Genomic DNA, 27,722 nt, shown 5'->3' with positions numbered 1-27,722 from the left:
GCCGGGTGGACCTCCGCGGGTGTGGCTCCCGGCTGCCGTCAGCGTCTGAGTGTCGGTATCTCAGCAGCTCGGAGGCCCACGAGGCGGGACGCCTGAGGCACGGCGGAAGGCCAGCGCGGCCGGCTCCCGGCGCGGACTCGGGAGGGAGTCACATCCGGCGGGGGCGGGGCTCGCGGATCCCGGAAGTGCGGGCGGCGGCGGCCCCGGCAGGTGAGCGCCGCTGGGGAGGGTCCCGGGCGCTGGTGAGCAGCGGCGGACGGTGCCGGAGGCGTTGCCGGCGAGCCAGAGGCCCCCTCCGCCACCCGCCTGCCTGGCGGAGGCCGGCGATTGGGCGCAATGGGCGCGTGACTCCCCGCGGGCCTGCGCCCCTGCATCGCGGTGGGAGGGCTGGAGGGTGGGAGGCTGTCCTCTCCGGTCGCCTCAGCTCCGCCCCCTCCCACCTATCCGCTAACGCCACGCAGCCCTTCACCCTCTATAGGAGCATTTTGTGGTCAGTGTGTCATTAAGGGCCACTTTGCCCTTTCTACGGATGGGAAAACTGAGGCCCGTGTGATCTGACTTGCCCTAGCGGCGTAGTGGGGTTGGAGGGACTCTGGCCTTTGACTTGGTGGCCTGTGTCTTTCCCCAAAATAGCAAGAGGTTGGGGTTCCGTTCTTCCCATTTCTTCTGACCCCCGACTTGAACTGTCCAGCGTAGCCGAACTGTCCTTTTTCCTGAGCCTTTCAGGTGCAAAGGACAGCGACGTATGGTCCCAGCATGTACCTGGTTCTCCTTTGTTTCCCACCTCACAGCCGGTTAGGGGTGTTCTTCGGGTGGGGGAAGGCGTTTCCCAAGGATATACCTTGTCTCTCATCCTGGGATTGCTCACCTTGAGCCAGGGAGCCTCACAGAGTCCCAGGTCTCCTTCATTGCTCTCTGCCTCTTATCCAGGAGTCCACTCAAAATGTGCCACCCCACATTTAGTGACTGTCAGCCCTAAAACTGGAGAGGATGGTGACATAGGGACTTAGGAAGGACGCTATTGTTTGGGGCTCAGGGAGGGACCTGATCTGGGCTGCGGGGTGCAATACTGAACTCTGAAATGAGTCTTTGTTCTTGGCCGTCATAGTGCCCAGAAAAACCTTTTTTTCCTAAGATTACCTTGGAAATCCGGCCTAGTGCCTCTGTAATTTCCCCCCGTATAACCCATGATGGGCTGCTTCACGGGGCGGTTTTCCGTTGCTGTCCTGCCAAGCAGTAGTTGTGATTGCTTGTGTGGCTGTCCTGTACTGGGTACTGTCCTTGGGGTGTTTTGAACATCCTGGACACAGAGAACACCTCTGAGTGGCTGGCGATCCCAGTTTACGGAGTTGTTGAGATGTTAGGTCATTTGGCTGGTGTCAACCAGTGAGTGGCTAGCTGAGTTCGGATTTTTAACCCTCTTGTCTCTTTTCAAAACAAATACATTTAACTCTTAATACTGCCTTCCAGATGCGCCAGTTGCCCTAATGTGTTGGAGTTTAAGAATGGTATTTGATCATTTTTGTTGAAAATGCAGAGCCCCATTTCTAGAGTCTTGTGATGTTATCTGGAGGGGACCCCAGGAGTCTGTTTTTAGTACACACATTGGGTGATTCTGATCTTAATGCAAATTTGTAGGTTTTCCGGGTCACTGGAGCTTGGAAATGATGGTTACCCAAGATTCTTGGTGCCTTTTGCTTATTTCTTTGACATAAGCTAATGTTCCATTAAAGGGTTTTGAGGTAAATAGATACTTGGGTCATTCCTGGACACTGCTGGCTAGTAGTAGTGGGGTTTTCCAGACTGACCAATGAGGTCATTGAAAACCTGAATTAGTGCAGTTATATTGCTGTTGTGGGGGAGTTGTGTTAGAAGTTTCCTCTTGGGATCTGGAGTTTCCAAGATCTGGAGAAAGTTGTAATCTGTCTCCACCCAGCTTCCCTGTGACACAGATTTCAGTGATGGCCACAGTCTTTAGGCATGATCCACATATCTCTCCCTCCATTCTCTCCTCTCTGTCTGCTTCCCCTGGCTATCTGGAAGACAGGGAATATCAAACAGGTTTGCCTTGATTGAGCTGGAGCTGACAAGTGAGGCCCTGGGGCTTAGGTTGGGCCAGGGAAGGGAGAGTCTCCGCAGTGAACTTCAAGACAGCTAACTTCAGCAGGGTAGCCCCGTGAATACTTTAACTCCCACGGTGAGGTGTCTCAGCAGGTTCCACAAGCAGCAGGAGGAGCGGACAGGATTGTGCTGCTAGTTCATCCTACTGCCCATGAACAGCAGCTTCTCATTGATGTCTCTGTGAACGGAGGCTTCCTGTGTTGTTGCTCTTCTTGTCGCCGTGCTGAAATACCTGGACACAAGCCGCTGAAAGGAGAAGGGGTCCGATCTGAGTCCAGGATACATACCGTTCTTGTAGGGACATGTTGGGGACAGGAGCTTGAGGTGGGTAGGGACGTGATGGTGGCAGGAGCTTGGGGTGGCTCATCGTGCGCATTGTTATCAGGAAGCAGAGAGATGGATGCTGTGCTCAGCTCATTTTCTCCTTTTGATTCTGTCCGGGACCTCAGCTAACAGTGCTGCCCACAGTTGAGGTAGGAAGCCCCACCTCAGTTAAGCGAATCTAGGTAATTCCTCACAGGCGTGCTCAGGGGCATGTCTCCTAGGTGACCAGAGTGTCTGCCTAGTTGACAAACTATCACGATTGCTTTCCATTTTATTATTTTTAGACCGGGTCTCAAGTAGCCCAGACTGGCTTTGACTTGCTGTGTAGCAGAGGAACCTTGAACTCACTTTCCTGCTTCTACTTCTCCAGTGCTGGATTATGGGAGTGCCCCACCACACTGGGTTTATGTGATGCATGGGACCACACCCAGGGCTTCATTTGAGCTGAGTCTGCACTCTGCCAACTGAGCCAGGCCTTAATTTGAATTGTTTTAGATTTGCCTCCTGTTGTGTCCCAGAATATGGTGTAGCTTAGTAAATGTTTTAGGGAGACTTGAGGAAAAAGTTGGTTCAGTGGTCAAGTCCATCCAGTTGGGAGTGCGGGCTGCTTGTCTTCTGGGCCCTGCTGACTTTCTCCTGTTGTCACCGAGAGAGGGCATCCGTCACCAGTCTGTTGGTCTGTTGAGGCCGAGGGTTCTTCTGCTCTGATCAGATGGAAATTGAGAGAGGGCCAAGTGTAACTGGTTCCCTTTGGGTCAGCTGCTCTGACCTTGGGGTGCCTAGCACCCTTCATTATGAGTGTTACAGCTTTAGGTGAGTGGCCTAGCGTCCACTGTCCTGTGAGACAGCTCTTAGCCCAGGGCGCGGGACCCTCGGCTCTCAGTTCTCTGAGATTTTTCTCGGCAGCAGCAGCTAGCAATCTTTAAACTCTCCCAGCAGTGGAGGCTCGCAGCCCTTCCGCAGTCCCAGCTCTGTTCTCTGTTCTCTCGTTTCTGTTCTTGTTCTCCACAGCTTTTGACCTGCAGTCTGCTCTGCACTGCCTGTCACCTTCCCCGCACTTCCCCAGTCCTTTATCTTTTCTCAGTCTCTGTTCCTGGCCAGAAGACTCTTCTGCCACCTGCTAAGTGCTGCTGGGTGTGGGAGCAGGCAGCCCCGGGAGTCACCTGTTCTTCATGCAGTCAGCTCAGCTCACTCTGCTCCTGGGCAATAAGACTCCTGCTTGGCAAATTCTTGGGGCCTACGCTGCAGCATGCAGGGACAGCACGGAGGAGCCAGGTTTCCCAGACTGCTGCTAGAGAGGGAGAGAACAGGCTTTCTTCGCTGGCCAGTCAGTCTCACAAGCTCACTAGCTGTCCTGGGTTGGGGGCAGAGCTTTTCCCTGACTGGGTTGAGGATTTGCTGCTACGAGGTCCCATGTGATGAGGTCAGAGTAGTAGCCATGGGCTTGGCTATCTGGAGGGCAGCCCTTGATGCTACCGTGGCCTCAAGAAGCCAAGCCTCCCCAAGTAAAGCCTTCGATGGGTTAGTGGCTTTGACAACTGTGTGGTTCCTCCTGGCGAGAACCAAGTCCCTGTGGAGTGACTGGGTCTGTCTTGGGTCTCCTACAGGAGATGGTGGCTAGATTGGAGTCTTGGCAGCCATAGGGTTTTAGAACAATTTGATTGTCAGCTTATAGAATTGCAGAAGTGACTACTTGATTGGCAGCTTATGTAATTTTTATGAAATGGGTGCTGCTTAAGTGGCTGTCCCTGGTGAGACTTCAGGAGTGGGGGAGGCCCTGGTGTTCCTTCCTGACCACCCCCATCTCAACCTGGGAACAGGAAAGATTGACAATAGCAGTTCCCATCCTCCTCTGTCCTTGCTCAGCCTAGGGCACTTGTCCAAGCACTACTCTGGGTAATTGCATCTGTCAGCTGCTGGGAAGAAGGGTCTGATGGCCATCAGTCAAATCCTACTCATGTCTGACAGCTTCTGTGATTTAAAAGAAAAAAAAATAAGGATGCTTTTAACAAAGATCTCTTCTGAATTTAGCCCGTCCTCCCTCCCTCCCTCCCTCCCTCCCTCCCTCCCTTCCTTTTGAGACAGGGTCTCTCTCTATATCCTTGGCTGTTCTGGAACTCACTGTGTATTCCAGGCTTCTCTTGAACTCACAGAAATCCATTTGCCTCTGCCTCGAAAAGGCTGGGATTAAAGGAGTGCCCCACCACACCCGAAGTCTTGTGTTTTAAAGCTAGGGTTGATATAGTTGACTTAGGCTGCAGAGGAACTCTACAACTCAGTAACAAAAGCAGCTAGGTCGAAAGTGGACGGAGTACTTGACCAGTATATCTCCAAAGAATATACGAATGACCAAAAGTACCTAAAATGATATATCAGGGAAAGTACAGATTAGAAGTCTCAGCACAACACTACTCTACTTGCTGAATGAGCATTAAAAATAGGAAATAGCCTGGGTGATGGCTCAGGCAGCAAAATGCCCCCCATTGCAGCATGAGGAGCAGAGCCCCAGACCCATGCAAAGGCTGGGTATGGTGATAGAAGCCTGGGTGTGTGAGGTGGAGATGGGAGATGTTGCCTTCAAGTTCACTGAGAGACTGTGTCTCAAAAAATAAAGATGGAGAGCCATGGAAGAAAGATGCCCAGGTCAACCTCTGGCCTGCACACATACGCGTGCACACACTAACAAGAATAAATATAACACCACACACATACACATGTGTGCACACACTAAGTAAAAATAGGAAATAGGTGGCAAATCGAAGGCTTGTGTGTTTTTTGTGGGAATAGGAAGAGCCTCAGCCACTATGGGAAGCTGCACAGTGATTCCTCAACAAGTCAGTTAGCTGTATGACACAGCAGTTCTCTTTCTGTATCAGGAACTGCAGTAGCCATTTGTGTATGAATATAGTTGTGTTGTTTATGAGAGTCAAAAGAGCCACGCCCACAGAGTCCATGAACTGGTGTGTGAATGCCCGGAATGCAGTACGTACACCAGGCAGCCAGAGTCCACAGTGCCACATGGATGACGCTTAGACATTTTTTTTCTTTTTTTTTTTTTTTAGATGGAGTTTTTCTGTGTAACAGCTCTGGCTGTCCTGGAACTCACTCTGTAGACCAGGCTGGCCTCCAACTAACAGGGATTCACCTGCCTCTCTCTGCATATGCCAGTACTGGCCTTTCCTTTCTTTTCCTTTCCCAAGGTTTCACTGTCTCGCCCACGCTGACCTGGAATTCACTGTAATCTTTCTGCCTCAGTTTCCCAGAGTACTGGGATTCCAGGCATGAGCCATCACACCTGACTGTGTGGATTGTTTTTGGTTTTCCTAGGTTAGACAGATTCATTAGTGGTGGTTGCCAGGGTGGAGACAGGGAGAATAAGGTGTCATTATTTAATGGGTACAGGTGTGGGGTCATGGAAAGTTCTGGAGATACAACAAAGTGAATGTATTTAAATGTCAAAAAATGTGTACTGTGCTGGGTAATGGTGGTAGTACAGGCCTTTTATCCCAGCACTTGAGGAGTGGGGGTGGGGTGGGAGGGTTGGGAGGTGAGGTGGGGTGTTAGAAGGCTGATATCTTGAGTTCCAGGCCAGCCTGGTCTACATAGTGAGTTTCATGATAGCCAGGGCTGCACAGAGAAGCCCTGTCTTGAAAAACAAAACAACAAACAAACAAAAACCTGTACACTTCAAAATGGCTGAAACCGGGCTGATGAGATGGCTTAGTGGGTAAAGGCGCCGCCCAAGCCTGACAACCTGAGTTTAATTCCCAGGGGCTACCTGATGGAAGGAGAGAACCAACTCCTGCAAGTTGTTCTCCGGCCTCCACACATATGCTGTGACACACATGCATCCTATACATACACATACATACATTATAAATATAGTGAAAGTTTTAAAATGACTAAAATGGTAGCTTTTATGAGTGTTATAGCTAGAGATTAAACCTATGGCACAGCTTTAAAATCTTGTAAGCTTTTTATATTGAAAATGGATTTCTCATAGGCAGCATACAGGAAGGTGTTGCTTTAAAAAAAATCAGTCTTAGAATCATTGCCTTTAAATTTTATGTGTGTGGGTATTTGGCCTGCGTGTGTGTCTGTGTACTGCTTGCATGCCTGGTGCTCGTGGTGGTCAGAAGAGAACATCAGATCCACTGGGACTGGAGTTACAGGTGGCTGTGAGCTGCCTGCTATGTGGGTGTTGGGAACCAAATCTGTGTCTGCAGGAAGAGCAGCCAATGAGAATCGCTGAGCCATGCCTCCAGCCCCTATTTGTTGCCTTTAAATTTGGATGTTTAGTCCACATTGCTATGGTGGAATCTTGCTGTTCCTTTTCTACCTGCCTGCGTTCTTTGCTCTTTTCTCCCATTTTTGTGACTTCTTAGGCACTGAGTAGTTTTCATGGCCTTTCTTTTGCTTGCTGTGTTGGTGTAGAAGAGAAGAATTTCTTTTTAGCAGTTGCTTTACGTGTGTGCAGTGTGCAGTTTTCATGTATCAGCCTGTTTCAAGGGCCCTGTGCGTCTTCACCCTCAGGGCTGAACCAGGAGCGCTTAGAGTCATCCCCCAACTTTCCTGTTCTTTTTCTCCCCATTTCTTCTTCATGATTCATTTCAAATAGCTTCTGTTTGGATATTTTTTCCCTCTGCAGAATCTAATCTGCCAATTGTCTAATCTGATACACATTTAATCTCATACAGTGCTGTTTATCTCTTTACAAAACCATGGTTCAAGTCTGTATTTCCTGTGCTAAACCTTTTAGAACCTGTGCTTCTCGGACACACCAAATAGAAATCTGATTAGGTTACACCACACACACACACACACACACACACACACACACACACACACACATAAAATATGACTGCTATGTTAATGTCATTGCTTGCTAATTCTGTCATCTGTATATATGTGTCCATTTTATTGATTGTTCCAGGTGCTGTTTCAGTCTTTCTCTGGTAAGTTGGGATTGGAGGTCAAATGCCAGTTATACCTTGTTGGACATCATGTATGTTGTCACACATCTCTGGATTGTTTGCAGGTATATTGTCACTTGGAACAGAATCTTGAAAGAGGCCTGCTAAGCTTTGTTAGCTGCGATTAGACAGCTTTAGAGCAGAGCTAGGCTCCCTTACTACTGAGGTAATGCCTTCTGTGGAACTTTAGCAGTGGCAGTAAGCGTGAGGCCTTCCCACTTGCACTGGCCATACTAGTACTGATTATCTTGAGCAGGGATGACTGGGCCTGGGGGATCTCTACACATTTCTGGGGTGTTCTTTGTATGTAACTCCTGTCCCCCTGGTTCTCTGCTCTGTGAGTGCTGGCAACATTGTCTTTCCTGGACTCCCAAATCCCTCTTTCCAACTCCCTGTGCCATCTTGGAGACTGTAGGAGTAAGCTGGGGTGAACTCCATTTGTCTTGTTTCTCTGAGCATCATTCTTCTAGGCTGCCTGGTATCCAATATTGGAAAGCTATTCTGCATTTTGCTTTGTCTAGCTTTCTAGTTCTTTGAGGTTGTGTGTGCGTGTGCATGTGTGGTAGGGTCTGGTCCATGCTCCTAAAGCAGAATTCCCTTAAGCACTCATTGAATGCCTGGTGGTGTGTGTTCGTCAATGACCTGTATTGTGGGATGCAGATGTGAGCGATGCATTCTTGCTGGACAAGTATGCTATTTCCTAGCAATAAATGCTGCATGGTGTTTTCATAGAACCACGAGAGATATGGATTCTTTAGGAGGAAGGAGCAAGAAAAGCTTCATAGATATGTGATATTTGAGGGCTAAGCAGGAAAAAAGGTGAGACCACATGTGCTGTGTGTACAGTTCCTGGAGGGCTGGATCTGGGTCTTGCTGGTATTATTTATTGAGTGATGAGAAGTGTGTTCTGTGCTGGGAGAAGGTTAGGCGAGGGAGCTGGGCTGAGCAGAGCAGCTCATGGGTGGTGGAGGCCTCGGGATTAGCTGGAAAGGGAAGTTGAGGGTCAGCAGATCATCATGTTCCAAGTCAAGGAGCACAGAGTTGAAACACGACACCAAGACACTAGGGAGCCAAGGAAAGTTTCATAGCAGGGCGGTGAGAACTCTGAGTATTCTCTTGAGGTTTCTGGGCATGTGAAAGAGGGCTGAATCCTTTAGAACTCAGTAAGTCGCCTTTGGAGAGGCTGGTTTGTGGCCACAGCCACCTTCCAACTTGGGTAATGGCTTCCATCAGTCCTTCCAGAGTCAGAGGTGGGTATGAAGAAGCTCTTACTCAGTTTCTCGTTTTCTATGCCTCTCTCATTTCCCCCAGTGGACCCGTCTGCCTGCTTATGACTGTTCATCCCAAAAGTTTATGTGGCTGAACTTGGCACTGGCTAGAGTAGGCTCTGCAGCTGCCCTGTATCCTACCAGCCTGGGATGGCCACCGACCAGCCATAGTAGTAGTCCCATTGTGGACTTTGAACAGAAGCACCTCACAACCCAGACCTGACCTCCATCTTGATCTTTCTGAAAGGGATGATAGACGGTCTGCTCAGCTCTGAGCAGCCTGAGGTGTGGGATGGGAAGACAGATAGCTGCCTTCATGGCCTTCAGAGACAGTGGTCTGGACACAGCCGAAAGGGCTGGAAGCCTGTGTGTGGTCATTGAAAATGATTTTCTTTTGACTCTGAGCCACAAAATTAAGGAAGGAAGAGAAGGAAGAGGCCCTGCCAAGTGTCTGAGTGTCTCTGTCAGGAAGTTTGAAGGACTGGCTGCCTATTTAGACACCTGTTTCTTGGCGGTTCTATTGACTGACGATGAATGCTATTGATCCAGTTAGAATCCTGTCATCCGGTTCCGGCACTCTGTTGACAGGAATCCAAGTTCCTGTTTTCAGTGTCCACATGGGGAATGCTGAGGGTAGAGGTATGACTGTATAACTGGGCACTGTGCCAGCCTAGCCATGGTGAGCCCTGTCCAAGAGCAGGGTGGTAGCCCTTTCAGGCACTAATATTTCATTCTCATTGAAGCCCCCTCTAAGGGAAGAAGCTGAGGCATGGGGAGATTGTATTGCCTGTCCAGGCTCCCCAGCCAGTGAAGGCTGCTAGCCTTCCAGATGCTAGTCCTGCCCCACAGAGCTGAGATATGGGTGCTCTGAGTGGCACCATGTCTCTGGGCACTATGGCCCTGGCTGAGGAATTTGGACTTTAGCCTGAGCGCTGGTAAAGGATCTCAGGCCCCACACTGTTGAGGATTGTGTTGAGGATTGTGAGGCTTCTGAACATAATCTAACAGGCCCTGTTCCTTGGAGCCTGTCTGAAATCTGTCTGTAGTAACCATCCTTTATTGAGTTTGACCCAGACACTGGTGTACAGTCATGGTGAAGTGTGTAGAATATGCGAAGAGTGAGGGCTAACTCCCTGACTGACCGTGCTGAGCCACAGTTCCTCCTTGTGAGGCTGTGGGAGGACACAGAGTACAAGGTAGCCCTGTTTTCTCCTCCACAGGAAGAGGAAGGGCCAAGGCCACACCATGGTTTGCCAGATTGCCTTGGATGGTGCTCTGTACCCAGTGAGCCTTTACTGAGAGCTGTGGGGACTGGCATCAGCCTGTTTTGCTGCTGAACTCATCTTGTGGTTCTAGAGAGGAAACGACATAGGTGGTTAGCCCAGTATGCCCCCTCTTTGTTTTCTCGGTAAGATATTACAGCCAAAGGGAGCAGAAAAGTGGGACTTGGGACGGGGAGAGTCAGTGTCAGCAGGTGGGGCGAGTTTAGGATGGTGGTCTCCAGGTTTCTTCCTGCTTTCAGCAAGAGAATGGGAAGGAACGGCTGGCCCCAGGGATGCCAGCGGGACCCAGTAGGCTCAGAGAAAGATCAACCCAGAGGGGCTGAGCGATGATGGAGAGGAAGAGACTTTGGAGATGGAAAATCATCTCGGAGCCTGTAGCAGGTGGCTGGACAGTGCTCTTCAGAGACTTAGGGACACTGACTAAAGGAAGATCGAGGCTGAAGTGGCCCACCCAGGCATTGGGGGTGACTTTGAGAAGCTGATGTAAATAAATGGTGGCTGGAGGGAGAGAGAAGCTGGAGTCGGGCATCTCAGGAGTGTAGGTAGGATCCAGCAGGCTTGGGAGGGCCCTCTCTAGCACATGGGCTGGGTCATGGAAGGAAAGTAGGGAGTTAGCCAGAGACTCTACAGGTTGCCTTTGTTGGTGAGGTGCCCAGCCAGCTGGTGACAGCCTAGGAGTGGGCAAGCCTGGTTGGTATCAGAAGTCATCTGCCATTCTCAAGGGCTGGGCTCCCACACTTGACATAGAGAACTCATCCCTCCGGTAATGCCTTACATGGGGGCCCTGCCCTAGTCAGAGTAGGGAGTTTTCAGTGGGCCATTGTACACATATCTACATACAGGAGGCAGTTTCTTTCGCAAAGCCTTATCCTGAGGGATTGCATTCCCCCATTTGATGTCTATGTGCTTCTATTTGCAGACTTGTATTTGTGGGCTTTGGTTCACATTGATGTGGAGCCTGTTCAAGAAGGCCACACCTGGTTGCTCTGCTTCGATGTGTGAGCTGGAGTCTTGGCAAGGTTGAGAGGCAGAGTTTTGTAACCATAGGTGTGAAGGTGTGTGTTGAAGTTATCGTGACCCAGTTGCTGCCTAACACCATCAGAGATTGTTTCATTCTCCTTAAGGCCTTCTAGCCCCTTGACGATGGCAGCATCGGTTGAGAAGCTGGAGAAAAAGATGGAATAAACCACCAGACAGGCCCAGCTGATTCAGGTCTAAGTACGCTTTGCTATGAAGCTCTGATCTCTTTTGGGACTAGAGACTGATGAGAAACCTCCTGCCCTCAGTCTTAGCACTGCTTAGAAGAAGTGAAAAGCTGGGCAGCCAAGATGGTTCAGCAGGTAAATACGCTTGCCACACAGCTTGATGACTTAAGTCTGATTTCTGGAGCATACATCAAAGCGAAGGGAGAGAACCAACTCATGAAGTTGTCCTCTGACCCCTCCCCCACTCTCACACACTAATAATAAAGTTTGAAAAGTAAAGAGTGGAGATTGGGCTGGGGATACTGCTCAGTGGTAAAGCTCTCTCCTGACTTGATGGTTTCTATCCTGATGGGATTTAGAATTGCCACAGAAACACATTTTCTGGGCTTGCCTGTGAGGAATTATCTAGACTAGGTTAATTGATCTGGGAAGACACACCCTAAATATGGGTGGTGCCATCTCTGTGTCTTTAGCAGGGATGCCTCTAGCTCCTGCCACCATACCCTCCCCACCCACAAGGGACCATACCCCTGGAATGTGAGCCAGCAATCCTTCCTTCCTTAAGTTCTGTCAGCTGTGTTATCTCAGCAGTGACACAACTAACCTACTCATCGGGAGGCCTTGCGTTCCATCCCCAGCATGATAGAAATGTCAGGGACAACCTAAGCCCCCCAAGGTCTCCCTTCTGTGCTTAAATTCCAGCTTTTCAGATCACAGGGAAGATCAGTTCCACTTTGCTGTGGGTTAGGGAGATGCTTCTCTTGTCTCCCTGGGAGGCCGAGATCTCCATTCTTGGGTTCAGGCTGAAGTCATTCTAGAACGAAAAGTAAACATTCAACTAAAGTTCCTGTATTAGACCGCAGGATTAGGAAGGTCTCCAAGGCAACAGAAGGTGTCTTTGCTGTTAGGGATAGGACAGGTCTAGTTTCCTGTAATATGCACTTTGTAGGTTGCTATGGTAGCAACTTCTTCCCTTGTTTTTGGTTCTGGGGAGAATTTATGGGAAACTGAGGGCCATCAGCCCTCCTTGCAGTGTGATATCAGACTGGCAAGTAATGTTGGCTGGCTGTGGTGAGGGGAGGGTCAGAAGCTGAGCCCAGAGAACCTCATCATAGGAATGAGTTAGGATTTAATGCCAGTTACTTGCTTTTCTTGCATCCCAGGCTTTCAGGAGTTGCCCCTCACCATTACAGTACCTTCAAGAGCAGAGTGAGCCCAAGGGGGTTAATATATCTCTGCCCATTTCCCAGCTGAGGTTCAGGGGCTTGATGGAGTTCATGTAGCAAAGATTGGTGAGATTGAAGCAGGACCCCAGGTCAGCCTGTCCCCAGTTCTGCTTTTGTCTGAGTCCTGTGGAGGACAAGCTGGCATGAACCAGTGAGAGCAGGGGGTGCAGATGTGCATACCAGCCCTGCTGCATGCCGCTGCATGGTCTGAAAAGGGCTATGTGCTCTCTCTGCATGGCGCATTTTGGTTTCCTTCCTTGAGTTTGTTTAGGAAAGGACCCCAGGTCGCTTGCTTGTGTTTGTGCTGAGCCGTCATAGCAGAGCTCCTGGAGCGAGGGTTGCAGTGTTGCTGTGTTGTTACTGTTGAGCCCACCCAGCACCCCTGGGCCTTCTCCCTGGGCCCTTCTCCGCCGTCTCTGCTGGGGTGTGGCCACAAACAACTTGGCCTAAATCCACTGGTTCTAATCTGGCCGATGGCCTTACTATCTGAGTCATATCGTGTTGCCATTGTTCAAAGCATGTGGGTTGGTTTTGTCAAGATAGGAAGTCACGAAAAGAAGGTGAAACCAGCTACAGGCCCGCTGGCCAACAGTAGACTACAAGGCAAGGTCTCCAGGAAATGCGCCTCCTGAGCTTCAGTTCTTCACTCTCTGTTCCCACCCCACCTGCACTCGGAGCACCAGAACATGTGATGTGGCTTGGGTCTCCTTCCTTCTGTCCCTCTGCTTTCCCATCCTTCAGCTTTTCTGTGATCTATCATCTGCATGTGCATGGACACTAAAGGACATAGTGTTAATTTTCGGTTACAGAACACAGTCCTGGGTTTTGTGGCCCACCCTAAATGGGGCCATGCATCTAGACTGGGCCTTGTAGCTCTCCTGGGAACTGGCAGGCTTGGCACAGCCATCACCCTTTCCTGCAGGAGGGTCTGGTGCGGGGTCAGAGTCTTTGGCTTTACTGGGGTTTGTGGTCCTCATTCCATGCTTGGCCTCAGACTTGTGGGCCTGGCCTCTTCACACATGGGTGTAGTTGTGACCTCTAGTGAAGGTAAAAAGAACAGAGGAGGCAAAAGTTTTAAAGAAAAAGGCAGAGATTAGATGGGAGTGGGGAAAACAAAACCAAGCCCTATCCCTTCTTGGCGCAGGCAGCAGGGATGGGTTCTCGCCTCCCTCCCCACCTCCCCCCACCACTGTGGAGAAGAGCAGCCTGGCTCCTGCACTGTTACTTTCCCACCTCACCTGCAGTCTGATCACCTCTGAGGTGTCGGTGCCACCTCCGGAAAAACTGTCATCCCTCTGTACCTGTGACTGCTGTGCCCCGGCCTCACCTACCACCAGCTCCCCTTGTAGGGTTTGCAGCGGCCCCCACAGGGCCTCCCAGATGAGCTCCTCTGGCCTTTACTGCTCCCAGCTGTCACCCTTCCCGCCTCCCTGTCCCCACCTTGCTTCACTGGACCACACCTCATGCCTCTTCTTCCCTGTGGTCATGTGCTCATAATGACTTATAGAACAAACTGAGTTCTATGTGAGGAAGAAGAAAGGTGTTTTGTTTTTTAATATGTCTGCTAAACCAGGCTCATAAAATTCAACATATTTACATATTTCCTTCTGCTGTGATGTGTATATGGTCTTGCATATAGTAATTGTTTTATTAACAATTATTATGCCTATTCCATAAAGGGACGGAGATATGAGGGAAGTCTTGAGCAAGTGGGAGGATGGGCTGTTCTGCCTCTGCACCTTATTGAACTTGTCTATCATCTGGCTGACCTGGTGTTTCCCTGTTTTCCTCCACTCTTTCTAGGCTCTTTCTGAATTGCCTGTGATCTGGTCTGTGCCAGGAACTGGGAAAACAAAGATGAATGCCCAGGGCCTTACCCGTTCTTACATTGCCCCCAGTTCCACTCCCCCAGCAGTCCCTTGCACTGTCCCTAGGGAGTCACCCGGCAAGCCGTAGCAGTCATGGGAGGGAAAGTAGGTGTCAGAGCCCTGGCACCGAGGCCTGAGGAGATTGGACTTGCCAGCTCTCTAGAAACAAAAGCCTAAGTAAGGACTTGTTCCCTAAATAATGTATTACCAACCCCTGCTTCCCTCCTCCGTGACATCCCTGCTGGTGGTTTTGGTCACTCTGAAAAAATTTGTCTGCTGTTGTCTGGCTGGTGGCAGTTAGATGTTGCTAGCAGCAGAGGCCCTGGCCCCAGAGCCACAGTTTTAGATAGCTGCTGTGTGGGTCTCCAGTAGTGTCCCCTTCTCACCTTTTCCAAGTGGTGGCCCTGAACAAGTGCGTGTTGCTCTAGGCTCTCTGGGTGACTCTGAAAAGTAGGTAATATCTGACTTGTGAGAGACCAGCCCCTGTAACATCCAGTGGGTTATGCTGTGAGGATTCTTACAGAGCAGTGTGTGCCTGCTGGGCCAGGGATGTGCTGAGGATGGTAGGAACCATCTCTGGCCAAGAGGCAGGAATAGCAGCCCTGGGGTAAGCAGTGCGCTGCTTTTGTGGGCTTATGGGCTTGTGGTGTCTCCCCATTTGGGGCTTGGACTCCTGAAGCACAGCAAGTGTGCCAGAGGAAAACCTCAGAAGACAGCCCCAGGAACTCTCAGCTCTGCGCAGGGCTCTGCTGAATGGACCTCTTTGTGGGGAAAGGTCCTGGTGCTGCTGGGGTTTCTCCAGTTGGCACTGCTGACCAGTAGTTTGTGTGTGGTTAGCCAGCTGCCATCCTGGGCCCCCAGGATGTAAGAGCGGCAGGCATTGGGCTTGGTGGGTGGGGCTGTGCTAAGTTCTGCTGTTGTGGCCCAGTGAGTACTTGACTGAGCCACATTGGAGGCCACCGTGATCCTGCATAATTTCTGTGGTGTTGAAATCTTTGGTCAGCATTTGTTCTGGTGCTGAACATGGATCTTGTGCTTTGTGTCACTGAGCCTGGGAGGGAGATGCTGTCATTCAGTCCATTTTACAGATGAAGTACCTGAGGCTCTAGGAGCTTCCATTTGGATGAGGACATAGCTGACAGGTTAAAGAACTGGTCTCGAACTAAGTCTGGACTGCATGTGTCTAGGTGTATTTAGGTCTTTCATAGTTTTGAGACTGGACTTGAACTATGTAGCCCATGCTGACCATGAACTCTTGGTCCTCTGGCTTCTACCTTTCTGGAGTACTGGGGTTGAAGATGTGTGTCACCATGCCAGGTTTTATGTTGTGTTAGGAACGGAGCCCAGAGCTGTGTGCCTGCTGACAGGCACTCTGCAAACTGTGCTACATCCTCAGCCATTTTGTCTTTTTTTTTTTTTTTGAGACAGAGCTCATAGAGTCCAGGCTGGTCTTGAACTCCTGATGTCCATCTTCCAAGTGCTGGGGCTATGGGCATGTACCACCATGCCTAGTGAGTTGTAGGATCTTTAAAGTGCTGTCCTCTTCACTGCAGGCACACTTGGGTTTTGGTGGAACAATATTATTTCTCCTCAGAGCTATGGTCCAACCTATGGCCGCTGCACCTGTGTTCTGTCTGCTAGACCAAGGGTTTTGGGTGAAGTATGCACACGGTCCAGGGTGGGATTTTTGGTTCCCTTCCTTTGGGTCTTTTCATTGTGAAGAATTACTCTGTAAGAATTTCCTACCTTCCTCTCCTATGTATTTGTGTGTGCATGTGGTATGTGTGTTCACACATGTGTTCACACATATGTGGGCGTAGGTCTAAGGTTGATGTTCAAAGTCTTCCTTTACCTTCCTTCCTCTCTACCTCATTCACTGTGGCAGGGTCTCTTTTAAACCCAGAGGTCACCATTATGGCTAGTTTGACTAGCCAGCTGGCTCCTAGGTCCCTTGACTCTTATCTTCAGAGCACAGGTCAGCAGCCATGCCGAGCCTGAATTTGCATGGTTTGTGGGGATCCAAGTGCCTGGGTGAGGCAGTGTAGGTCACATTGTAGATGCCCAGAATCTGTTGCCTCCTGCATGATATAATAAGTGTGGAGCTATCCTTTCTTAGACCAGCTGCATCCATGTCCCCAGGACGGACTGTGGGCTTCTGGTGCTGAGGCTTGGATGGGGTGGGCACTTACGTCATGATGAATTTCCATGTTATTTAGAGGCTGGGCAGTGTGGAGCCCTCAGGAGACGATGGCTAATAGTACTGCCCCACTTAAGTAGCTCTTCCATAGCAGGGTGGCTGTGTCATTTGTTCTTTAAACCAGGACACTTGGAACATAAAAGGAGACAGGTTAGGCCCAAAGCAGGGTGAGGACCTTGACAAGAGGAGCTTGCTATCATTGCTCATTCCTTTCTCTCCTCATCTAGGGATGCCATCCCCTTCCTATTACAGATGGAAAACAGACCCAGAGAAGGATGCTTCTGTTACCTTGGCTCTTAACTTTCAAAAGCCTTCTTAGTTGAGTCAACAGTATGGCTCCCAGGCAACTCTACAAAAGGAGGGGAGAAGCCTGATGGTGGTGATACACACCTTTAATCCCAGCACTTGGGAGGCAGAGGCAGGCAGATCTCTGTGAGTTCGAGGCCAGCCTGGTCTACAAGAGCTAGTTCCAGAACAGGCTCCAAAGCCACAGAGAAATGCTGTCTCAAAACAAACCAAAAACCAACCAACCAAACAAACAGACAAAAGGAGGGGAGAGGGCCCTTGATCTCCTCAGAGCTAGAATTTTCTGGAAATAGCAACCTTTATGAGATCACTCGATGTGCATGCTCTAAAGCCTGCATATATAGGAAGGATGAGAAAACGTAAGCATAGAGGGTCCTGTCAGCAGAAAGAGAGGATTCCTGGCCCCAGACTTTTCCCCCAGGCCAGGCTGTGACTTGTCGCACAGATGACAGAAGGCCTTTGGGAGCATGATGGGGGAGGACTACTGACCCCGCTCTGTCAGAGTAACCTCCTGTCTGGGTCAGTTGCTTTCTTGCCCTTATGACTGCCCATGAAAGTGATTTGATGATGACCCCCTACCCCCGTTCCAGTGTGGATGTAGATGTGGCAGTTTGCTTTCGTGACACATGGAGAGGACTGCGGTTGCAGAATTCTTAGGGAGACCTGAGATTGCTACAACACTAAATATAGCAAGCAGGGACATAGTTGGGCCTGTAGTGTTGAGGGCTGTAAAGCCCTGTGGTGGGGGATGGGTAGGTGGCAGGGGTATTTAAATCAGGTTCAGACAAAAGTAGTCATGTACTAAGGCCTGGAGCCAAATTTTGTTTGTCACTGTAGCCTGGCCCCTCTCTTGCCTTTTCCTGTTAGCTTCATGCCATCTAGTCTTGGCTGTGAAGTAAACAGATCTTTCATCTGTCTCAGGGTTTGCCGGGGAGCAATGGCTGGTGCTCCAGGAATGTGTCACGGGGACCCTCACATCTCTTTGGGCTCCTCCTGTGGGTAACTTTCCCTTAAACTGGGTGTTGCTTTATGTTTCCAGGAGAAGATGGAGGGGCTGAAAGACAAAACGCTGCAGGAGCTGGAGGACATGCAGAATGACCCGGATGCCATTACCCGGCTGGCCTTGGAGTCTCCTGAGGTACAGAGAGGCCGGCAAATGCTGCTGTTGCTGTCCCTCCTTCCTCTTCTTTCTCTTCCTCCTCTTCTTCCTATTTTTTTTTTTTAAGTAATTGGTCACTTGATGTCCTCAGCGAATGTATTTTACTTTATGTCTGTCTGTGTGCACCTGATGTGTATATGTGTACCAGGTACCCATAAAGGTCATCTGAAGATGTTGGCTGCCCTGGAACTGGAGTGACTATGAGCTGTCATGTAGGTGCTGGGAACCGAACCGTGGTTCTCTGCAAGAGCAGCCAGTGTTTTTAACTGCTGAGCCATATCTCCAGCTCCACTTTAGGTCTTTTTAAAATTTCATTATATTTAGAGTGTGTGTGTGCGTGTGTGTGTGTGTGTGTGTGCCTGGTATAAACTTGGAAGAAATGATTCTCTTTCTATCAAATGGGTACTAGAGATTGAACTCAGGTTGTTAACTTGGTGGCAAGAGCCCTTAGCAACTGAGCCATCCCACCCACCCTAACAAATGCTTCTCAAGGATGCTTGTTTAGTAGGAGCTTGAGCCAGGATTCACCTTGCTGTCCACTTCATGAGAGGAGCCCTGAGGTTTCAGGCCAGGTCGTGGATCCTCTGGGAGCTTAGGGAGTGGTAGGAAGTCCAGGGTCTACCTTGGACTAGGAAAGCCAGGGACCCAGATGGCCCAGGAATCTTCACACTGTTGTGGCCTGAGCATAGAGACAGCTCCCTGATGCACTAAGGAGGAGGAGCCCATCCCCCCCATTGCCTGTGAGACTCTCTGTTCTCCTATGACTCTTGGACTGAAGAGATCTTCCTTGGCTGCCAGGATTTCTATTGCTCACTCATGTTTTATGTTCCCCATTGCAGCCAGCACCCCATCTCTCAGCTCCTAGTCACAGGGCCCTTCCAGGAATAAGCATCACCCTGCTGTCTCTACAGAGCTTGACTTGGCCCTTCCTGTTACCATCTCCTGTGACCTTCCTGTGAAATGGAGGTCAGGTGACTGGTTGCGGCCACCTAGCCAGAAACGCCCACAGGTACCCCAAGAGTGGCTGCAGCTGGTCATCTGCCTGGAAATGCTGTCCTCTGCCTCTGTTTGAGGGAGTTAGGAGCACAGGTAATGCTGGGCTCCTCGGATTGGCATTCACGTGTGCTCTTCTTTCCCCTGGTGAGCAGATGTGGCATGTGTCTATGAACTCACTGTGTTAGAGAACAGGAAGTTGCCCATCCAGCATCCCCATCCGTCATCCTGGAGCCTCTCCCCTGCTCCACAGCCACACACTACATGGCCCTGTTCCCACCTCTGCTGTGCTTTCTGCTGCCATCTGCTCACCTGCCCTGGTCAGGCCTCTTTGCAGCCCTAGAGAATACCCAGGGCTGGGTTCAAAAGGCCTCCTGCTAAGCAGGGAGTAGGACAGGTCTTTGTGTGGTTCATCTCACAGTCCTGAGGCTGGAATGACCCTGTTTCAGCAGCATGGGAGCTCTGACCTGGCACATTCATCTGTCACATAGCAGGCTGAGTGTCCCTCACACCAAATGCTTGGGGTGAGAGTATTTCAGATTCCTTGGAGTTTGAAATGTTTGTGTAGATTTACTAGTTAGGTAACCCTAATCCAAAAAATGTTAAGTCTGAGACATTCTGAGATCCTGAACTTCGTGTCACATTGGCACTCCGAAATCCAGAACACAAGAGTGTCATTGAGAAAGGTCTGCATCTTAGATTTTGGGGTGTTGGATTAGGGATGCTCAGTCATCAAATTCCAAAGGTCTTTATTTTATCCTGTGTCTGTGCCACATCACAAGTGTGGAGGTCAAAGGACACCTTTCAGGAGTTGGTTCTTTCCCACCACTGGGAGCCAAGGGCTCAAATTCAAGTCAGTCAGGCTTAGCAGCAAGTACCTTTACCCACTGAACTATCTTGTTGGCCCCACAGTGCTTCTTCAGTCAGTGATAAGCAGCAGAATGTTGAGGGAATTCCCAGGCTCGTTCCTGAAAGGAGTGGAGCTCAGCCAAAGCAAGTCTGTGCTCAGTTCTTCTTTGCTTCCAAGTTGAGCAAGTCTTCTCCCTACCGGAAATGTGAGGGCTGCAGCCTCCTGGCCAAAGGGCAGATTGAACATGTCTGAAGAAGAGAGTTGAATTCTCCGAGGGGTAAAATACTCACTGTGGGATAGGCAGAAGCAAAATAGGACAAACTACTTAGATTTCCAGAAAGCCTCTGCCTGGTGGACAGGCAGCAGTTGTGGGACCGTGGGACCGTGGGAAGAGCCAGCAGAAAGGAGAGAAAGGTAGTGGGAATGTTTCTCTGTAGAAGAGAGTGCAGGGGCTGCAGCATGGGGGCTCTGGGGAGCTGTGGAACGCGACTGACCTCATAGCCGTGGTTTGTAAGAGGTGGACTAGCAGGGAGACGTGGAAGTATGTAGTCAAGTTTAGGGAGGGAGGCATGGCATGAATGTAATGCTTCAGACCCAGGGGAAAGTCATGGATGTGTAAGGATAACCAAGGGTGTGTGACCCAGAAAGGGCAGGCTCCATTCTGAGTTCACCACACAAGTGTCCCAGGCTTTTTTTTTTTTCTTTTTAACAATGTATTTTTTGTTATGTGGGTGTGTAGATCTGTGCATGTTTGATGCATTGCCTTTGGAGGCCAGAAGAGTCTGTTGGATCCCCTGGAGCTGAAATGGCAGGTGGTGGGAACCAAACTCAGGTCCTCTAGATGAGCAGTATGTGTCCTTAAATGCTGAGCCAGCCTCTAGCCCCCTTGGCTAACATTCAGACTCACCAGTTTCTCTGCTCCAATGCCAGTGAGCTTGTCCAGTGGTGTTTCTGGGTGGGCAGCAGACAGTCTAGGTGGAGGACTTCTAGACCTGAGCCCTGGCAGCCTTCTCAATTGGGGGATAACTGGCAACATCCCTCTTTCTAATAGGCAGCGGCCTGCTGTAGGCTGCAGGGCTTGAGGCCCTGAGCCGGGATCAGAGCAGGGTTGCCCTTCTTGAAGGTCCTTATCCAGGATGCCGCCTGGCTCCCTGTGGCTGCTGTGGAGTAAGTCCATCTGGTCTGGTGTGCCGCGGCTAGCTGGCCAAGGTGGAGTTCTGTGTTGCAGGACCTTTTGTTCCCCTATGGAAGCTGGTCTTGCTGACATGTTCCCTGATTTCTGTGGCCAGTGCTGAGCGCCCTCTGCTGGTGTCAGATGGTATTGTGATAGGATGGTGGCCTGTCTCCAGCTCTCCTCTGAGAGAAGCAGATACCTTCCTATGTTAGGCCTGCTGGGCAAGGTTCCAAGGCTTCTGCCTGCCTGGCAGTTAAATAGGGGCCTAAATGAGGGCCAGTGATGCTGTCATGGAAAACGTCTTCAGCAGAAGGCACTCAGGGAGTATCTATAGTTCTTTAGACCATGTGTGACCTGGGAGGCAGGGTTGTCTGTCCTGCTCCAGAACCCTGCCCCCACCCCTCTCCCTCTCAGTACTTAGCATTTTTAGCTTGTGGTCTGGCCTGGGCCATCCTAGTTCTCTCTAGCAGCCTCTTTGTGTGCATGTATGCATACGTGCGTGTTCATATGTCTTCTCACTTTGAAGCTTGGGGACCAATGACTGGGACCTGGGGCCTATTCCTTCCTTAGGAGTGGATCTTCCTTACCCGTGCCCTGCCCAGCACAGAACCACCTACAGGTCCTTTGAGAGGCCTCGAGTAGGAGTTTAGCCTCGGTGCCTAGTTCCCATGTGTCAGCCCCACAGGCTCCCTTGATCAGGACGAGGTGAGGCTCCTGGATCACAATGTCTTTTATGGAGTTTAAACCCAGGCTCCTGTGACTGTGGTTGAGGGCCAATCACCAAGCTGAGTATCCCCAGGTGAACATTGAATCCAGAAGCTCTCCACCCCTGCCCTGAAGGGTGACCAGTGACAATTATGCTTATTGTCAATTGTCCTACTTTCCTTAGGTTCAGGACCTTCAGTTAGAACGAGAGATGGCACTAGCCACCAACCGGAGCCTGGCAGAGCAGAACTTGGAGTTCCAGGGTCCCTTGGAAATCAGCCGCTCTAACCTTTCAGACAAATACCAGGAGCTGCGGAAGCTTATGGAACGGTGCCAGGAACAGAAAGCCAAGCTGGGTAGGAACAGCTGACAGTGGGCATGCACTCTGGGCGTCTTTCCTGCTGACTGACACACAGGGTTCCTGTTCAAGGAAGGACAGGGTGGCAGCTGGAATATCACAGAAGCACAGATGCTCAGGACAGGAAAGGGCCAGCAGTGGTGTAGCCACTGTCCTCCGTGCTCTGGGCAAAATGTTTTGAGTGTTTTTGCACAACAGTGTGGAAAGGTGTAGGTCTTGTGGTTAGTCTAAATTTTTGAGTATTTTTATTTTATTAGATAGCGTGTGTGTGTGTGTGTGTGTGTGTGTGTGTGTGTGTGTGAGTGAGTGAAAAGTGGTTCAGATTTTATAGATGAGGAAAGCAAGGCCTGGAGAGATTCAAGGGCTTGCCTGAAGTCGTGCCTCTAGAGCTGGCTGGAGTTGGGATTTGCAAGCCTAGCCTTTAATAGCTGAGCATCTTTCCAGCCATGGAACTGGGATATGAATGCAGGCGGCCAGTGTCTTTGACTGCCTCTGCCAACTTAGCCATTTTAACCCCGAGCCTTGCAGAGCTAGGCCGTGTGGAGGTAGGAGAGCTCCCTGGACAGTTGTGCGTATAGGAAGCGACTTGGCCATGACCTGGGCTCTGTCCTTGAGCTCTTCTTTACTCAGGACGGCAAATGCCTACAGGAATCCGAAGGGTTCCACAGAACCAGCTGTAGGCTGTGGGCCCTGGTGTGGCTGAGCCCCGAGTGCTCCCAGAACCAGCTGTAGGAACTCTATGCTGGGCCCTGGTGTGTCTAGGCCCCAAGCACACAGAGGGCATGTCATGTGCCTTTCTTGAAATTGGAGTCCTCAGCTTTAACTAAAGCAGTGCTTTTGAAATGCTGACCTCTCTCCCCTTCCTTCCAGAGAAATTTTCCTCAGCATTGCAACCTGGGACCTTGCTGGACCTTCTGCAGATCGAAGGCATGAAGATTGAGGAGGAGTCTGAGGTGAGGTGGGGAGTGATACCCCACTCCCTTAAACAGGGTGGTAGCACTTGGAGCCAGCTCTCATGGTAGGCCCAGGAACCACAAAGCACAAAGGTTTGGGATGTAGCTAGAATAGATGGCCCCTGGAGTCGCGGTGGAGCACAGTGCAGGGACACATTCTAAGACCCCTGGCGAGTGCTTGAGACCACAGTTAACACTCGCTTCTGAGCAGACAGTACTGTTTTCCTGTGCGTGTATGAAGCAGGCTCAGTGAGCGATCAGGAACAGTAACCATGGGCTGGGGAGAAAGTGTTTGCTGCACAAGCAGGACATCCTGAGTTTGATCCTCTGCATGCATATAAGAAGCCAGGCTAGGAGGTACACGCCTGTCTTCCCAGTGCTGTGAAAGAGATGGGCAGATCCCAGGGGCTCCCTGGCAGGCAGGGAACTGGTGAGCCTAGAGTAGAGACCCTGTCTCAAGAAAGGAGGTGGACAGATCCTGAGGAACAATACCTGATGTTGGCCTCTCGCCTCTACATGCACACATGTGCGTGTTCATCCATACACACGTGTACTCACACACATACACACATAGGAATAGTAACTAATAATAGAACAGTTGTAACATTATTTTATAGTAAAAGTTACTTAAAACTTACAGATTATTTCTAGAATTTTCCATGCAGTGTCTTTGGACCACCAGAGGATCTCTAGTAACTGGAATCATGGATAAGGGGGTATTACTATACCAGGACCTCAGGTGAATCAGGGATGGGTGACTAACAGCAGGCCCCAGGGAACTTGCAGACGTGGTTGGATGATGGTACAGAGGACACCCCAGCATCTGAGGCTAGGGCCCCGCTCCTTGTCTCTCTCTGCTGCCTCCTCTCTCTGGATGTCCCTTTTGTCTTAGAGGGCAGAGACTTCTTTGTGTTTTGGATGGAGGCAGCTTGCAGGTGTGCAGCCTAGGAGCCAGCAATCAAGTCACTTGCATAGGCCCAGCTGTTGAACAGACTTAGAGTGACTCCCAGGGGCCTGGCATAGTGTAGGGAAGGGGACGGTGTGACCAGGGAAGACATGGTCTTGACAATGAGGAGTTGGCATTCTGGTGAGGGAGCCACCCTGAAGGGGGGCCGGGGAAGGCTGTGCAAGGTCTCTGTTGCCAACAGGTCTTGTATCCTCTAGGCCATGGCTGAGAAGTTCCTGGAAGGTGAGGTGCCCTTGGAGACCTTCTTAGAGTCCTTCTCCTCCATGAGGACACTGCTGCACCTGCGCCGAGTCCGCGTGGAGAAGCTCCAGGACGTGGTGAGGCGGCCCCGGGCTTTGCCGGAGTTGGCTGGAGATGCCCCTCCACCACGTCCACCGCCCCCACGCCCAGCGCCCCAGGCGACACCCCCTGTGACTGAAGACCAGCCTCCACAGCCCTCTGTTGTGACTCCCTACCCTTTACCCTACAGCCCATCGCCAGGCTTGCCTGTGGGCCCTACAGCCCAGGGAGCCCTACAGCCAGCCCCCTTCCCTGTGGTGTCCCAGCCTTCTTCCTATGGTGGGCCTCTGGGTCCATCTTACCCAGCACCTCAGCCAGGACCCAGGGCTGCTGCGGGCTACTCTTGGTCTCCACAGAGGAGTGTGCCACCTGTGCCTGGCTATCCTGTGGTCCCAACTAGCACCTCTGGTCCAGGATACCCATTAATGGGAAGCCGAGCTCCTGCTCCTGGGTATCCCCAACAGTCCCCCTACCTACCATCAAGAAGCAAACCTCCCTACCCAACACAGGCTCAGCTCCCAGGCTTCCCAGGACAGCCACAGCCTCCAGTGCCTCTTCAACCTCCATATCCTCCTGGGCCAACCCCTCCCTATGGCTTTCATCCCCCGGGACCTGCCTGGCCTAGATACTAGCCCTGATCCCTGTCCACCTTCTTCCTTCCATCTGCACCATGACCTCTGGCCTCCATCTGCTGAGATTTGAGGTTGGCACTGGAAGTGGGGCCAATACTCCCTGCAGAGTAGGGACACATAGGCCCCTGAAAGGCCCTGGACAGTGCAACATGGGTCCTTCTGGAAGCCCCTTTTGCCAGGGACCAGCTCAGCACATCCTGAGGTAGCCTGGTGTGAGCCCAGGGCTCTCCAGTGTCTGCATGAGCAAGTGTGTTCGACTATGCACGGCTTCCTGCGCTTGCTCCCTGCCATCTGAACCAGTGCAGATTGATCTTGATGACAGGCAGGCTCTCCCTTAGAACTTGGCATGATTCATGTGGAGCCAAGTGCCAAGGGACACAGCTCTGTCTGTCCATTTAAGGATAGTCTGTCTCATTTACCACAATTGGGTTGACGGAAGTAACAGTCAGGAAAAACAGGGACTTTGAGTCCTAAAAGCCATAATTTAGCTGCTGTGCCAATGTCAGGCTAGTATGTTCTGTGCGCTGGTTGGAACCACAGCAGCACTGATGAGGGAGCTGGGGAATGCCAGGGGAAACCCAGGCCTCGCTTGTATGTTTGGATGCCCTAGGGGTCACCCTGAAGCCTCTGGCTGGTGTTGAGGACCCGGGTTACCTCCCAGCCACCATTTCACTCCTGGGGCCCTCTACTTCCAGCTGGCTTTTTCTGAGGTTCACCCATCCCTTCACTCCTTTAGTGCCTTGAATCTCATTCGCTAGTAGCCCCTCTATCCTTGTGTAATCCCGTCCTGTCCCCAATGTTCCTGCAAGACAGATAGCAGCCCTGCCCTCACAGAATATCCCAATGGTGCTCCCAGACATCATCACTACATTGGGTTGGTTTCTCTACACTCTCTTGTCTTCAGAATGTAAAGGGCAGGGATTGTGAGTGCAGCCCCAGCACTTGGTGGGGGCCAAAGCTGTTTAGTAATAAAAGTGACTACACTATCCCAAAGGGGTTGCAGCAGACGATACATCAGTGTGGCTGGTCCAGATGTGAACCAGGTCTCAGGGTGGCCCCTGGAGCTGCCACACGTTTGAAAGTTGTATGTGCCTTGAAATATCTCCTGCCTGGGTACCCAGCCTCTGCTGGGCCAAGGTGCTGGGGGTCAAGGAGGAACCCCATCTTCTGGTGCCACCCTGCCCACAGGCCACTGCCCAGGGGTGCATTACCAAGTCTGCTTGCTTCTCCTAAGTTATTTATAGAAAGGAATCACTAATGGAGCCTGGTTGACTGCTGCTGAACTGGATGAATGACCGCCTGTTTGCGTAATTGCCGTAATAAACGTTGATGAGTTCCCAGGTGTGTGTGGCGTCTCTGATGAGTTTGAGAGCAGCCGTGGCTGCTTGTGGGGCGGTGACTTCTGCAGCCTTAGACTATAGAGCGCCTTCTTGACTCCCCCGCCCACCCGACTGCCAATGGTCTTGGCTCTTTCTAGCATTTTCCTCTCTGGTTTTCCTTAGCTGTTTCTTGAAGCCTGGAATGCTTGCTTTGTCCTAGGCCACATGCATGGCCACTCAGTTCCACCAGGGGGCACCTGTGCCTCAGTCTGGGTTGGGAGATAAAGTGTTCTGTTACACCCTCAGTCTGGCTGTGGTTTACGGCTTTCTAACCAGGGTTGCAAAGTATGCTAGGAGGGACAGGGGGTGCCGAACTGTTTCTGGGACCAAGTAGCCTTCTATGGACTGGGCTGCATTTCTTACAGCTTCACCTAAGTGCTGTTACAGGGTGGTTACCCTGAAGCCGAGGAGAATGTGGGAGATCAGGTTCCTGATGGTTCCTCAAGTCAGCTCTCTGTCTTTTCTTCCTGGCAAGGTGACAGAGGTAGATTGCCTATGGCACATGCCCAGAGGTGCTAACAGTCACCAGGAATATGGCATGTATCTGCTAGGATCCTTTCCACAGCCACCTTAGCCCTCCTAGCCCCAGTTTTAAGAGGAGGGAGACCTTGGAGTGGTACGGTAACCAGGTTGCACATGGAGGTAAGACTTGGTTTAGATCCACACAGTCGCAGTGCTGCAGGGGTCCAGCACCATGCTTTTGTGGTGCTAGAAGTCTCCAGGACACACAACTTCAGTCTGACTTACTGCCCTTCACTCCCAGCTGTATTTGAGTTGCCTGGCAGGAGCTGGGGCTGGGTGCACAGGATGTCAGGGAGCCGGATGATGTCAGCAGCTCTTCGGGAATAAGTTGCAGATCTCATTGAAGCAGTTAAGTCCCCTGCCGTGGGTTGTACCAGAGTGGTGGCAGCTGGGGTGGGGGATGAAGACAGGACTTGGAGAGCCACGTGGTCTGGTCACTGCATGAGGCATCCTGGTTCTCTTCCCTCCCTTTGGGCTGCATAACTGAGAAGGCAGCACACACTGCCACAGGCCCTCCCTACCTCCTGCGAAATATTTACCAATCACATAGGCCTCCTGCTGTACCACAACAGTGACAGGCCCCGGGGACAGAATGTGGCTGGAAGAGATATGGTCTAGAGACTGCTTCGCTGGCTGGGGAGAGCTTTGGAATGTCCTAGCTCTGAGGCAGGGATGCTGCTTGCTCATCTCAGGGACTACCTGTTGGCTTTCAGCTTCTTTGACTTGTGAGAATACACTAGGATTAGCTTGTGCACAGGGTACTTCAGAGGTTGTCCAGTAACACTTAGGGAAGTGGGCAGGAAGATAAGGGGACCGAGGAGTGGGAGGGTCACATCCTACTCTGTTCCAGTGGGCTGTGATGTAGAATGGAGTCCCCAAGACAGCCCAGGTCGCAACAGGGCTACCTTGGTGACTGAGGGACATGTTTGCCATGAATTTCCTAGTGGAGGAGCAGTGCTGGCCTGGGGACCTGGGGGGTC

General features: G+C 51.1%; 1 protein-coding gene across 3 annotated transcripts; it reads left to right on the top strand.

Moving 5' to 3' along the window:
• On the top strand, nucleotides 1-25,848 carry Vps37c (VPS37C subunit of ESCRT-I). 3 transcript variants are annotated; one of them, XM_041662114.1, is made up of 5 exons: nucleotides 2-210; nucleotides 17,811-17,909; nucleotides 21,837-22,008; nucleotides 22,881-22,963; nucleotides 24,128-25,848. In XM_041662114.1, the coding sequence occupies exons 2-5, from the start codon at nucleotides 17,817-17,819 to the stop codon at nucleotides 24,839-24,841; spliced, it is 1,062 nt and encodes a 353-aa protein (XP_041518048.1). In that variant the 5' UTR covers nucleotides 2-210; nucleotides 17,811-17,816; the 3' UTR covers nucleotides 24,842-25,848. The 3 variants fall into 3 exon arrangements, with proteins under 3 accessions (XP_041518050.1, XP_041518048.1, XP_041518049.1); XM_041662115.1 differs by lacking the exon at nucleotides 2-210 and adding an exon at nucleotides 251-490; XM_041662116.1 differs by lacking the exon at nucleotides 21,837-22,008 and having other exon boundaries at nucleotides 1-210.
• The last annotated feature ends 1,874 nt before the right edge of the window (nucleotides 25,849-27,722 follow it).

The sequence above is a fragment of the Microtus oregoni genome, unplaced genomic scaffold, assembly GCF_018167655.1.
Source record: "Microtus oregoni isolate MIOR12 unplaced genomic scaffold, Mior012 000012F_ref0000307, whole genome shotgun sequence".
NCBI classification, from domain to species: Eukaryota; Metazoa; Chordata; class Mammalia; order Rodentia; family Cricetidae; genus Microtus; species Microtus oregoni.
The sequence above is the reverse complement of the archived record's forward strand: the minus strand, read 5'-3'. Positions and strand labels throughout refer to the sequence as shown.